Source organism: Balearica regulorum, chromosome 8 (genome assembly GCF_011004875.1).
Source record: "Balearica regulorum gibbericeps isolate bBalReg1 chromosome 8, bBalReg1.pri, whole genome shotgun sequence".
In the NCBI taxonomy this organism is placed as follows: Eukaryota; Metazoa; Chordata; class Aves; order Gruiformes; family Gruidae; genus Balearica; species Balearica regulorum.
In genome coordinates, this window is record NC_046191.1 from 2,492,940 (window position 1) to 2,507,631 (window position 14,692).

Genomic DNA, 14,692 nt, shown 5'->3' on the forward strand with positions numbered 1-14,692 from the left:
CCCCAATTTAATAATTTTTTTAAATAATTTAGTACAAAAAAGAATGCCCAATTAAACCAGCAGGGTTTAAGTAAATAAAGTGTTCACTTGAGGCATTTAGCATGTGCTGACTTGCTTGGCTGTGAGTCTCTGAAGCCTAGTAGCATAAGAATAGGTAGTGACAAATTATTTCCAAAATGTCTTAATTTGGGAAAAGCACCTGGAACGCCGACCTGTGAATTACCTTGTCTAAGCAAGCAGAAGGCAGAAGCAAGTTCGTTTTCTGTTTCAGCTGAGTCAAAGGGTTTTGCTCTTACACATGAAAGGCTGCATCTTTTTCCATTGCAAAAAGTTGTCTAAATTAAACCCTTACTGTTCTTACAATCTGCTCGCAGTAATGGGAACGGAAATGTTTGCTCTTGAGGAAATGAGTTGTAGTAAAAGAAAGTATTTGTCTCTCCAGCAAGTAATTTCTTGTTACCTTTGTGTATATCACAGGTCTCACCTAACCCCGCACTAGAATGATGACAGAGGCGTTTGTCATGCATGGAAGAAGTTGCAGACAAAAGAAGTTTCCATTTAAGGCATGTGGATTCGTCGTCGTTTACCCAGCATTTGCAGAGAAATTAGTCTGAACTGTGTTTAAAGGAAGAAGGTAGAGGTTTTTCCCCACAAGCACAAAAAAAAAATCTGAATATGTTAATTTGAGCTTTTTAATGTATGTACAAATGTTTTAGACCAGTCACAATTTCATTGAGTATATACTGTATTTACAAAAATTACAATAATTTAGTCAAACAGTAAACCTGAACATTGATAACCTCTGTCACTACCAGATATGACAAGAAATTTTTAAATTTTTTTTAGTTAACTATTTTGATATACATACATCCTAATACTTTCATGCATCCATAAAAACATTAGGGATGGAAGTAATCAAAGCATAAGTGGGGTAGGGTTTCTTTTGGTAGATAAAGTTTAACAATGGAGTTGTATTTTGTGAACGTATGAGTATCCAGAGTTATGTGCCATGACAAACTCTATACAAAGCTAATGTAGTTTTCATCATTAAAAAAGTACATTATAGTAATGAGATCCTTTTTATTATATAGGCATAGGTCACAATATCTACAAATGTGAATGAGAAACAATAAACCAACAAATCACAGGAACATGATTCACATTCCAGTTATCTCTTTAAATAAGACAAGCACATACTGGATCAAAACATTAATAAATAACATCCAGTTTGTTACTATTATCTTAAGGTCTTTTATATAAAAGGAGACCTATGTGTTGGTTTCACATTTTCAATTAATGGTAGTAAATAATGGACCAATACAACAAAAGGATGATTTTTATACAGAAAGCAGTGTACTTTGACACACTGTCTTTGCAGTAAAAGTTTTGCCACTTGAAAATGTAAGTGCAACAACAAGTGGATTGTCTTTAAAAACCACCAGCTTTAAAGACTCGCATTGGATGGCAACCTATTCCTCAAGCAGTAAATACAAATGATTTCCTGCCCATCTTCTGAACATACCTGCCCTTTCAAAGCTCAAATACAGATACAACATGTTGGTAAAGAAACTGCTAGCTTTAGTTATTCTTCAAAAGGAGAATGCCAGAATTTGGGGTGAAGAACATAACTCATTTAACTAGGAAAGATGCTTCAGCTGTAGCATCAGAGATATTTCCTTGTGATATTATTGCTTTGGTCCAATATAAACTTTTAAGATAATCAATTTGTACTGTATTTACCTCAAAAATCAGACCTGGTCCACAGATGCCTACATGACAGCTTGCACACCGTGGTCTGAAAAGTGAAGCTGCAACAGGTTGCACCCTGCCAAGAGCCTTCGCCAAGTGCTCTGGAGCTGATAAAGGCATAGAGGTGATACAAGTGGGCTGGAAAAAGTCTTCTGAATCCTCAGGAGGGGAAGTGTTACCTATAGACTGGGAAGTTTCTAAAACTTTGCAGCAGAGATTTAGTTTGTCAGTATTTCTTTTGTTTGATGTTTTCAAGCTACTGATGAGAACTTCATGGGTACATGCTCATTCTTCACTTTTACAAATCCGGGTTCACTCTTCCCCTCCAATTCCCTATTCTGTGAGGTGAAGTACAGTACTAATGTGTAAAGCAGCAGCAGTCAGCTGCCACACTGATCTAACCCAGGATTCAGCTTTGTCTCTAATTCAGGCATACTACGCTGTAGGAGCAATTAAGCAGCAAATGGTGACTGTTAGAAGTGCGCCTAAACCATATCTGAGCACTTAAATTTGATAAAGTTTGATCCAAACCTAGGAAGAAAGTACATCAAAGTTTGGGCTTCACCACCAGTTATTGAACTCAACTGAAGTGTTGCCATATCACACCAAAAAAAATAAATAAATAGGAAATTCACTAGTTACACTGTGTCGGAGACAGAACAATTCCACCTTTTCCTAGAATGTGTCCTCTCTCGCCCCACTTGAATCTAAAGAAAAATAGAAAAGTTCCAAGAAACCGTAACCCCGTGGCTCTCACATGGCAAGCCAGGTGGCTAGAGTTCCTCTGAGCTCAGGATTCTTGCTACAAGTATAAGGAAACCTTTCTCTTGTTCTTCATGATAAGTATTAGGCTTTTAGTTTTACAAAACTTCTGAATTTCCAGCCAGAGTTTGGTTGATCTGTGACATTTGTGACAAGAGACTATATAAGCACTAGCACAGGTCTGTAGTGGAGACAGAGAAAGTAGTTAATACAAGGGTTTTTGTCCTTGGTTTTCAAATTCTGACCAGGCATCATTTAGCTCCATAAATATCATCTTTGCATATTGTTCATATGGCTGCCCAGTAGCCTGGAATAAAAAGAGAAAGAGGGATATCACATCTACCAAACCAGACTATAAAACACACATCTACCAAATCAGACTACAAAAAGTTGACATTTGAGCAGCTAGATTCTCAAGCAGTTATCATTCACTTTCCATGAATGGTTTTCACTTATTCTTTCACAGGAGTAAGCTACAGTTGAGGGCTGCTTACCTTGCTCACAGCTTACGAATTTCTTGGCTCTTCAGCTCTTCTGCCCCTCAGAAGTGATAACCCCCCAAGTGTGATAAAGCACTGTGGTCCCAAGGGCAAAAAAAATTTAAAAATATCTAACCTAGGCTTTGCAAGAGGCATTTTACCTGCACTGAAGGGGAAGAGCTGCCACCTCACACAGTTGCCTGATAAAAGCAGTACTCCTGCAAGCCTCTGGGCAGCACACGTCTTCTCAAGCCTTGCCCACTGCCCTGAAACTCTCAGGGCCTCCATTCCCTTCAAAGCGGAAGCATCATCACCACCGCAGGGCTTTCCCAGACAGCGTCATTGCGCTCTGGTTGGCAAGTGTAAGCAGCGAGACCACAAGCCACAAGTTGGATAATCAGATAACCTGATTCTTCCATTTTAGAAGTTTGATTTTAAGACCCCTGTCCCTTCATATACCTTTATCACACCCTCATCTCCGTTAGCAGGCACAGTATTCTGGGCTGTTGTTCCCCACCAGTATGGCTTACAGTCAAAGTGAGGGTGACAAAAGCTGAAGATCTGAATGCTTGGAGCAGCACACACAAAGCATAGTCTTGGGGCTGGGAGTGGTTAGAGTTCTCACAGAAACTGGCAAAAAAATCTTGAACTACTACCTTCTATAAAGCTGTTTGCACCAATACATTAAACAATCACATTCAACACTTTATAATTAAGAGAACAGTGACAATTTCTGAACAACGTGAAACTAGGAGAACTTTACCTTGTCGGGATGAACGACAAGCACTGCCCGCCGGTAGACCTTCTTCACTTGCTCTGGCGTGACAAGATCTGCCATACTGACAGGTTTCCACTTGGTCTCCCCTGCCCATAAGACTGTATGCATTGTGGACAGCAGGGCTCTTATATTTCTCTCCTTTCCTTCAATCCATTCCAGGACCTGGAGAGAAGGATGTGAGTCTCGATTTATGCCTTACATTAGATATTCCAGTAGGAAAAAGTTTCTTCGTTTGAATAGCAAATGACTCCAAGGAGCATCTTACATTTCTTTCCAAGCTTTAGAAAACCTTTGGATGATATTTGTCATTCTCTTTGTCATTAATTTTTATAACACTGCTTGAAAGTGAAGACAACACCTCGAGCAACATCCCTGCTAAAAATACTGAGTTGGTAACGCTTAGGAACAGTCATTAGATGGAACAGTGAAAAGATAAATGAAATGTTTAACTGTGGGGCTCTTCAGCAAGCTTAATTGCACACCTAAAGTAAGCTCAACTAGAACTCTGCTGTGGATGTGTATCTTCTTGTGCGTTAAGTCTTCTAAAGACTCACATCGAAGGTTGGCTCCAATACAAATCTTTTTTAAGTTCTAAGTCAGAAGCCTCAATTCCCTCCACGTGCCTATTTGCTACCTGCAATGCAGCAGTTCAATAAAGCAACAGGTAGGGCACTTGCCTAGATGATTTAGTTCCCCTTAGCGGTTGCCATCTTAGCCTACAGCTGGGGAAAGGGAGGAGGAAAGGGAAGTAAATGTGAAAACCAAAGCATAAACAGATTTAACAGTTCCAGGCTGAAGAAGTGATTTGAAATAAAATGCATCAGAGGGAAGGGAGAATCAGCTGGGTGCTTCAGTGTGCTGGGGGGTGTTGCACACATTAAGTAGTACCACAGAAATCGCTGAAGTTGTTTAGCTTATGAACTGGGAAAAGTATTGCCTGCTTGGTGTCCCAACAGCTGTCCAGCTTGGTTACAAGTGGCTGATGTCTGTGTCCAGCGTGGTTGCTGGCACATGCTTTCCAAAGGTTAAAGCTTTTCCACAAGATTAAAAAATATAATAACAATAAATAATTAAAAAAAAATCACTGATTCTGTTTTCTGGAAGTTTTCTTGGCTTTTGCTTGGGCTTTTCCTCTCAGCTCTCTATCCTTCTGTAATTATAATTTGTGGCTTCATATTGCAAATGTAGAGCAGGACAGACTGAATTTCCTTCCCTTCATAATAGATCTGTAGTCTGGTAATTTATTGAGGTGAGGTGAGAGAATTCCAAAGCAGGCAGGATTAATGAGACAGAGGATTAGTTCAATTAGCTGTGCCTGCTAATCAGGGCTGGACTGATGTGGAAGACCAGCAGCCCTGACAGTAATGCTGAGCAAGCCACTGTTTTTCCAGAGTCTGGTTTAGGACAGAAATGTAACCTCGGCATTTTAAATCTATTCCAAAGGAAGTTCACATCTCCAGGGAAGGCAGGAGAACTTACTATATGAACAAATAGTAGGAATTTAATCACTGTCTGCCCCAAGGCAATCTCATCATGGGGAGAACATCCTCATTTCACCAAAACCTGGGTTTGGCAGCAGGACTGGCAGAGCCGGTCACTGCTCTTACCTGGTGTATTTGTGAGAAGCTATTTCAGAACAGAGTTTTCACAAACTCGCCACTTTTGCTAAGTAGTATCTCTCATTCTGATGAGATAGTGGAGATTCTTCCAGCTATTCCCCAACACCTGCAGTGTATGACTTTGTCTTTCTGGTCACACTAGCTCATTGCACACAAGTGGGGAGCACAGTGGTTGATGATGCCATCAAGTTCAGACACCTACTTTATGGAGAGCAAGCATGAGAGAGAGCACGTGGTCTCTGGGACCCAGCAATGCTGTGGAGGCTCCGCACGAAAGCGAGTGCTAAAACAGGAGGATAGCTTCTGGCACTACGTGACCTGAAAGATTTGCTCAGCTGCCTCACACGCAGGACGGCTAGTGGCTTCCTGCCCCCTCCACCTTTCCCGGACAGTGCTTCAAGCAGCCTCCAGCACGATGAGAGCGAAAGACACATTGACTTGTAAGAGCATAAACAAAAATATGGCTTACTTTGAGTTTTTCAGGGTCCATCTCCTTAGCCATTTCTTCTTTTCTCATCTCAGCTATTGTTTTGGGGCCCTTCTTGTCCTTATGGGCATTAAACCCTTGACCAGATAATAGATCTTCGAAATCTGCAGACACTTTTGGTTTTGAATCTTGAAAAACAAGAAGATTTGAAGTTATTCCTACAATACAGGTTTATTTAATGCTGTTTTTCTACCCAAGCTGCCCACACACACTTATCACTGTAACAATCTCCTAGTGCTAATGAGTGTGCAGGTTCTCAGAAAAGAGGTATGGGCTAATGTTACTTTTGAATTATTATTATTGATGCCTATTTGGAATACAGGATTTCCTAAATATTAGAGTCTAGGACAGGACAATTAGTGTTGAACTTGATATATGATCAAATGATCAGCATGACTTTCTTACTTTGACCCCCCTCTTAGGGTGTTTGAGCATTAAAGCAATATTAGGAGCCAACCTTTTGGATGCTGAACTCTGAAAAGCTTACCAACATTAGCTGGTCCTTTTCCACGTTCATTTTGTGCTCCCGGCATTGCTGAGAAACTCACGTTGTAATTAGGCTTGTTCTGGGGCGAGGCATGAGGCATGCTTGGCTGGGCTTTGGGTTGCGCCTGCTGCCAGCCATAGCCAGCTCCTTGCTGCCAGCCACTGCCGCCCATGGGCTGGGGAGAGGGTTTCTGCGGCGAGGGGGGGAATCCTCCGCCCATGCCTGTTGGCGTGGTTGGTTTACTGGCAAACGAAGGGCCACCTGCAGGGCAGGGGGAAAGGAGTGATGGTATGCATTAGCAAACAGGACTTGCCTTCCAAGTCCTGTTTTCCCCAAAAAGGGAACCTAAATAAAATCCCCCAGGCAGCTGGCTTCTATTTTCAGCTCTGCCACAAACTTATTTTTGCAACATCAAGCAAAGCCCTTCAACTTTCCTGTCACTGCTCCGTAAGCTGCTTAAAAGACAGAACCTGCCTTTGAAGATTGCACAGGAATTGGAGTAGCAGCTCGTCAGGGAAACACAGGGAAAGCTACGTGCAGCTAACTGGGAACTACAGCTCCTGTGTGCTGTGGTGGCAACATCAAGTTGACATATGTTGAAATAGTATTTCCTTATGCTGTGCTGATGTAACACTATCCCACAGAGTTGTGTGTTCCAGCATCTTATTTAGGAGATACTCCTCTGCCTTAGTTTGTGGTGGGAGGTACGCAGTGTTGATGCTTTATTATTTGAGACTAACATCCACACTCAACTTTGAGCTCTGAGACATGTCATGGAAACTGAATGAAGTGCTTTTGACTTAGTCATGAACAACAAAAACATGGTTAAGTATCCTCTGGATGCCAAGTCATTTGTTTTTAAGCTCCATTACTTTGCTACAGAACACATGTTTTAAAAACACCTTCACGGCTCCGACATGGGTCTTGGCATACTTTTTATTTTGCTCCTGCAGAGCAGCTAGTGATCCAGCAGAGGGAACTGGGAAACCTAATTCCAGAACCATGCTGGTACTGACGCAAAGGAGAAAACAAACATCAGCTAAAACCACAAAGCTTGCAAAGAGCTGAGGGCAGTGACAAAGGGAAGAAAAATCTATTTACCAGAGTCAGAGAAGCTGACATGCTGGGTTTTAAGGAAAACTTAAATAATTTGTCAGACCTGCCTTTTTAACACAGGGGTCAAGGGTTTGCTGATCCTTTTCTGAGATAAAACAAGGAGAAAATGCTTGTCTAAGCAGTCAAGCAAACAGTCCTTTGTAGCCAGGTGCAAATGAAAATGGGTTCAGACTGCACCCTTAGATAGTGCTGCAAATTAGAGGCAGACCAGTGAGGTTCCACAGGTTTCCTCACAAAGGACAAAAACGAGTCAAGTCTAGAAGGGAACAATTCCTCAAGGACCTCAGTGGTTTGGAAGACCCAAAGTCTGCTCCCTAGCACTGCTCCAAGGTCTGTAGCAATGGTTCTCCAGTCAGAGTTAGACCCACACCATCTTTAGCCAGAGACTCTTCAGACTTACGAGACATGCTTTGCAATCCGTATAGACTACAGAGGTCCTAACAAGTTCTTAGCAGCTTTTTTGATGGAGGAGCAGTAAAAGCACAGATTTGTGAGAGCTTACAGAGAATCAAGTAGAAAGGAAAGCTGGAAAGCAGCACCGGCATGCGGGTAGGCTGAGAGGACCCACAGAGCTCTGTCACATATCAGGCTGTTCATCCTATTTCTCTAAAACAGAGCTGGTACTTTTTTTTTTTTTTTTAAATAAGGGATGCAAACCTGCTAAACTTGCTCCAAGAGTTCCCAGATCAGCAAATGGATCCAGTGTTTGGGGTTTAGGCTGATGAGTGGGAGTGCTATGGAGGGATCCAGTAGGACTGGTGGCAGCTGACTTACTTCCCACACCTAGGCCACCTTAAACATGGGGAAAGAAGGAAAAAAAAAAAGAGAAAAGGAAAAAATAACTCAGTTTTTATCCCTGTTTTACATGAGTGCAGCTCTTACCCAGTGCTCAGTCACATGATGTTAGAAGACTGCTGTTAAAATTAAGTGTACTATTGTCAGGTTCCTAAGCAGTCTCAACTCAGCGTTGGCCCAGACTAGTTGCACACCCACTCACAATTAGAGTCAGCAACAAAAATGTTCCCCAGACTGTCTACAATGACAGAGTAATTGTGATAAATGGATATATTTTAAGAACCAGAAGCGTTTAAGAACTAGAAGCGTTCAGGAAGCAACTTTTGGTAGGACATACATACTCTCCCAAGATTAGAAAGAATCATGCTATTGTTCAGTGGCATCCCAGGAAAACATAACATGTCCCAGGTTCTTCTCTTGGCTCTACACTGGAATGAAACACGAGTATATACACCCTCACTGAGCATCTGTCCCACTGCAGGCCCTGGTTTCTTGAGGAAGGAAACCCAGATTTTTGAAAAGACTTTGGCGATCTCTAGCCAGATCCTCACTTGGATGACTGGGAGACCAGGATGTCAGGCAGCATACCTGCTGCCGCTGAGATGAGACTGACTAATCTGACAAAACTTCAATGGGGATGTTAAAGTGCCAAGCAGCAGCAGGAGGGAACCTGTTCTCTGCAGTCATTGGTAACATCTTCCATCTGCATCTCCTCTCTGAGGGCTCCTTAAGGGGTTTTTTTTGTTAAGCATCCTGAATTTTTATGATACATACCTGGTTTGTTGGGCCAGTCCCAACCACCGGAAACATCTGGCTGTATGGAAACCGTTGGTGTGCTAGAAGCTAAGCAGAATGATTACATATAAATATCTCAAACTAACAGAGCAAAACCAACATCATCCAGTGCCTAGGAAGGGTAGGGGGCAAGCAGCAGGAGAGACAGTATTGTGTCCAACTACTATTTGCTAATTAGAAGTGAACTTCACCACCACAATGGGCATTACAAACTTAATGTTTATTTCTGATCTCATACTGTACAGAGGTAATTGGGAAGGATGCAGATTTACAGTGTTCATTTTATGGTGGCCTTGGTCAGAGGCTTTATATACTTATTTGTAAAAGCCTTACCACCAGAATAACACGTGGGGTTTGGGGTTTCTGAATACATCTCACCCCAAGGAAATATTCTACATGCAAAGGGCAAGGATGGAGAGAAAAAAACCACAGTGAAACAGCGCACACAGATGTAAACCAGAAAGAACACACACAGTCCTTCCTTTAATCCTGTATCGAATAAAGCCCGTACATCTATGCAGTTCACCCTGCCAGCAGTTCATTATCCAGAGGCACTAGCACTGTAATTTAATACCTCATCATGCTGGGATACCATTTCAATTCCTGTCATTAGTGCAGCCAGCTCCAAGTGGGACCCAACCGCCTTATTCACAGAGTTAATATCCAATACCCGCGTTTGGCAAAGGAAGGATGTGAGCAGTGCCAGCAGCACACTAGTTCCCTCCTTTGTTGTTTTGGCTTTCCAGCAAGACTGTTGCACCCAAGGGACATCCGTTAGATGTTCAGACACAAACAAATTTGTATCTGAACATGTTTCAGGGAAAGTTACAACATTAAATTTTGGCACAGGGGGAGAAGGGGACAACTAAGGGACATTTCAAACAAAGTAAGAGAAGAAAAAAGTCCTATAAAGAAAAAAATCCCTTCTCTTCAAATTCAATTGTGAATTTGGCCAGGATTACCTTCAGATCTAAAGAAAGCAGATGCCTGTAGCTAAAATCACCAAAGGACGTGTGTTTTCTCTAGCAACCTTAACATGCCATGCTCTATTTACCTCAATTAATGGTAGTTTGGTTCAAATGAGACCTCATAACCACAGGAACATGCAGGCAGACATCCTTCATGGTCTCTTTTTCTCTTGTATACAAATAGCTTATTAATTAAGTATAAGACTTGAGCAAAACAAGTCCCATCCTACCACGCTGCAAATTATGAATATGCTTTAAGTCTAGAGACAAAAAGCTCTTTCCTGTTTAGTGGGGTTTCTGTGGTTTAGAGTCATTTTATGGTAAGCATCAGTTTCTACTCCATAGCTCCTTCGCTATTTAAAAGCGGCATTCCATGTTTACTTAAATACACTAGAAGAGCCTCACTTTCTTACCCATGTGAAAGGGATCGCTGTGCACAGTTGGTGAAGGACTTCTTGTTGCTTGAAGGAAAGGATCACCAGGGACAGCTGATGAACCAAGAAAGGAACCCAGGAGGTCTGGACCGGTTTGCTTAGGGCTACTTCCAAATGGATCAAAGGCAGTTGCTGTGAAAACATATTTGGGAAAACTAAATCATTAACTTGTACAATGAATGTGCTTCAGGGGAAAAGACACTGGTGTGCAGAGAAGAAAACCGAATACCTGCAGATACCAAATAGGAGACAGCATCTGGAAAGTGCCAGGGCCCTAGTCAAACGCTACAGGACAGAGCACCACACGACTTGGTCATGGCAACGCACTTGTTGATCCCATCAGTCTTTGCCAAAGAGAGGGGCTGAATTTCAGAGCAAAGTGAGTATTTAGATACTTCAGATGAAGTTTCAACGTACTGCCAATACATAAACGGATGGTGAGGGGCAGCCTGGAGCTTGTAGTTAGCACCCTGGCACAATTCCTGCTTCCTCTCAAGAGCTGAATGAAGTCCAACATGATTTTAGGCTGTCAAAGGTTATACATGTCGAGGGTAAAAGGACTGTCTTTTAGAAACAGCTTTAGAAAATAACCAGTATCTTTCCTATATACTATTGCTTGTTACAAAAATTCAGTTCATTCTCAAAGTCCATTTTTAATCAATTTGTTTAGCCTACTGTCTTTCATGTAAAAAACCCACAAACCTAACCAAAAGAAACCCCCATGAAGTCATGCAAATTCTTATTTGCCAACAATTTTAAGGTAAAGAGCATCTTGAACAGAGATGCAATATATACTACTGTAAGAGAGTTACAATCCTGAGACACTATGCATTCTTAGTGATGCTACTCATTACTTATGTTATTGTTTAGGATACTCAAAATATTACTAGTCTTCACTTTTCTTGCAAGCTCTTATTCTTGCTTCCCTGGTTTGGGACAATTTAGCTGTGCAATACCTCCCCTCTCCCTTTCAAGCACCAATCTGGCCTTTGCAAAGCAGCATCCTACAACTCCTGTTATGCTGCTCACCAGTAACATCCAGAAATCTTTTCCTGATACTGGTGCTGCACCTCTGCCTGATGAGGTGCGTGTCTGCACAACCTTCCCATGCCTGGGCGAAAGCTCTCTGACTGAGCATACCACAGCCACAGCAAGAAGAACCTTCTCCATATACAACTGGCCCAATTTCTTCCACTGAAACTTCTATTCTTCTCCCCTCTCCTGTGTCCAAGTCCTCGTTCTCTTCTTCCCTCCCTTCACAAGTCTTGTGCAAGGAGATGATAACCGCTCCTGTCCCTTTTGCTTTGAAAAACACCATAGGCAAACCTGGTCTTTCAGAGTATTAGTAGACAAACCTCCCCAAGCCCACAGGTTTTTTATTCTAGCCAAGAAAGGAAGACTCAAGAAGAGTCTTCAGAAATTGGCTGCATGGCCATCTTGTGGTAGGTGCTACCAGCATCAGCCCCAGCATTGCCCAAGCCTGTGCCTCCTTAACAAAATGAAAAAATACTGTTTCTGTACATGAAAGTTGGCAGGCTCTGCAAACGCTTTAAGTTATTATTTGCTGAGAAAAAGTTAAGCAAGCATACTGTTCTCCTTGAATCAGGTACGCGTTGACAACGCCAGCTCTTAGGCTGTAACGTAAAGGATTAGGCCAAACCAAACACAGGAAGGCTGTGCAGCTCGGTGCGATGCACAGAGACCTGCTGTCAGATCCAGCCACTTGTTCACATTTTGCCTTTGGCCAAACTGACCCTCTATTCCAGAGGCCCTCAGTGAGTCTGAGCAACTTGGATTGGGCTCTTCACCTGTTTCACTTGCTCTCCTCTGTTCACTTAACCTTCCAAAAGATCCCTCTTTCTAATATCTATGCAACCACTCCTTCTGCCAGCCTGATCTCCATCCGTTTTTGAAGAAACAAAAGATCTTCTCATATCGCCTATCTTGTCTGCAGAAAGATCAGAAACAGCAGAACTGTGCAGCCATATTTCATAAACCAGGATCAGTATCATAGCTCCAAAACCTCTAAAATTAAAAGAGAAAATAAGTCCAAACTGCTATTGGTCTAGCCAAAACCTAAGAGGCTTTTTTCTTTTTTAAAATGAATGCCTATTCCACTCATACGCATTATTGGACACATAGTAAGAGCAAAGCTGATGGTCTCCAGTGGCTGTCAATGTAAGGAGCCAAACACCTGGGTGAGCTCCAGTACAGACTTTAGGGAACAAACTAGGTAATTTGGTTTGTGTTCTCGCATCAGTGTGAAGACACACCAACACCTGAGGAGCTGGCTGGCCTCTTGGGATCCCTCACAGCTCTTAATTTTCATGAAATGAGTGTACCCAAGAGGAACCCAACAGCCCAGAGCAGCTCACCCAGGTGGGATGCTCAAAGTACGCACCCCAAGCCACACACTCGGCATGGCCACTATTACCTTCTCCTACCCTTGGGGACGGGGATGGGGATGCCGAAGCTGCGGAACGCCGAGGCGTTGACTGCACAGATCCAGGTCCTCCCACATGGAAGACCTCCTCAGCAGCGGGCTGTCCACTTTGACTCTGGGAACTTGGTCCACCAACCCCAAACAAATCATTCAGCAAGTCTGAGTTGGAGGGGGCAGCAGTGGGCTGCGAGGGAAAACTCTTGCTCATAGGGCTACCATCCAGGCCCAGCAGGTCCACGTCTTCAGGTGGAGGTGGTGCTGGAGGCTCTTGCTGCTTTTTGCTGTGTTTTGGTGTCCCGTGAGGCTTGTCACCACTGGCATTACTGTGCTGACTGGAAAGGGACAAGAGTTCGTCATCTGACTGTTCGCTTTCCTCATGCACCAACGCTGCTCGATCCTCTGAGGTGGGGTGAGAGCTACTTTTGTCAGATTTCTGATCTAAATGATGATTAAAGATAAAATTAGGTAGCTGTTAGTTTTGTCATCACAAAGGTCCTGTAAAAAATCAGCTTATATGCAGAACAAAAAGCTACTGAGAAACCTACTGCAGCATTTTGCTGGGTTTTAAAATGACAGTCCTTTGCAAAGATTAACCTAAAGTCTTTGTTGCCCTGTATCATAAGGAGCCAGATTTATTGATCAGGAAACACGGATGGAGGTTAATTGACTCTCCTCAAGCCTGAAGAACCAGCAAGCATAATGCCCACAGATACAAACTGAACAAGTTTCTGGGTCAGGACCAAGCACCCAGGACGTTCTCCAGCCATACCTCAAAATCCAGGCCAAACGAGGCTCATTGTAAAGGAGTAGGGACATAAACCACCCTCCCAGCTGTGCCCACAGGGACCTCTTACGCCAGGCTCCTGCCTAACGCAGCGCCGATGCCGGAGGAGGGATGCTGCATTCAGCAGCGTCGTGAGGTTTTCGAGGCTTTCAGCGCTATTAAATGGCCTCTCCGACAAACTCTCAGTGCTACATTCTCATAACACTATATATATAGTGCAATATTAGGGAAAAGCGGCTTAAATTTGGTTTTAGTATCAAGTAGACCTATGGTGAAGCTTTACGCTAGAACAATGTCGATAATTATCATTTATGGCACAAGCAGGCAATGTTCGAAGAGGACGCTGTAGGAAATTAATTCCCACTCAATTGCAACATAAGGGTGTGACCAGCAGTACACTGTGATCTAATGGGAAAGACACGTTACAATCAGATCCTTCAGCGTGACTCTGTGCTCCGGGGAGGAGGGGGGGGGGAAGAAAAAAAAAAAAATTGTTTGTCTTGTTTGAAGCAGATTTTACTTGGAAGACCAAGTCTGCATACCTTGCCAGCTGAGAGATGAGAAGAATGCACTCTGTCCAACATTTCTTATGTTATCCTGGGGTGAATCAGTGGGACCTCTACCTGCAGTAAGAGCACCAAATAAATAAAATCAAGCAAAACAAAGTTCAGCATGCGGGTGGGCATGTAAATTGAATAAATCTATGCAGCTCTTACCCGCCAAAGCAAGAGTGTCCTGATGCTCCTGATGAGAGGAGAAGAGAATGGTTGGATTGATGTCTTTTGTCGTGAAGTTCTCCCATGGGGGAGTTAATTCAGTTTGTCTATCAGTAGACTGTATTTCTATCTCCAGTATAACATGAAAGAGCTGAGGATATTTGTCTGGAGAGTCACAGGCATCCAGTTCAGGCCTAAATTGGGACAAGGAGTTGTTCAGTTACAAAAGAAAGGATATTTCTGCAAAGCTATATAAATTCTTTCAATATAGGCATGCACA

General features: G+C 42.7%; 1 protein-coding gene across 4 annotated transcripts in view; it reads right to left on the reverse strand.

Moving 5' to 3' along the window:
• Positions 1-674: 674 nt before the first annotated feature.
• DNAJC6 (DnaJ heat shock protein family (Hsp40) member C6) overlaps positions 675-14,692 on the reverse strand; it is a 50,708-nt gene continuing 36,690 nt past the window's right edge. For 3 of the 4 annotated variants that reach the window (XM_075759176.1, XM_075759175.1, XM_075759172.1), the window contains 10 exons: positions 14,413-14,606; positions 14,239-14,319; positions 12,904-13,350; positions 10,449-10,601; positions 9,047-9,115; positions 8,135-8,269; positions 6,362-6,622; positions 5,857-6,002; positions 3,754-3,930; positions 675-2,818 (listed from right to left, as the gene is read on the reverse strand). In XM_075759176.1, coding sequence (XP_075615291.1) covers positions 2,717-2,818; positions 3,754-3,930; positions 5,857-6,002; positions 6,362-6,622; positions 8,135-8,269; positions 9,047-9,115; positions 10,449-10,601; positions 12,904-13,350; positions 14,239-14,319; positions 14,413-14,606 — 1,765 coding nt within the window. In that variant the 3' untranslated portion in view covers positions 675-2,716. The remainder of the gene's footprint in view (positions 2,819-3,753; positions 3,931-5,856; positions 6,003-6,361; positions 6,623-8,134; positions 8,270-9,046; positions 9,116-10,448; positions 10,602-12,903; positions 13,351-14,238; positions 14,320-14,412; positions 14,607-14,692) is intronic. The other variant, XM_075759177.1, reaches the window with a different exon arrangement.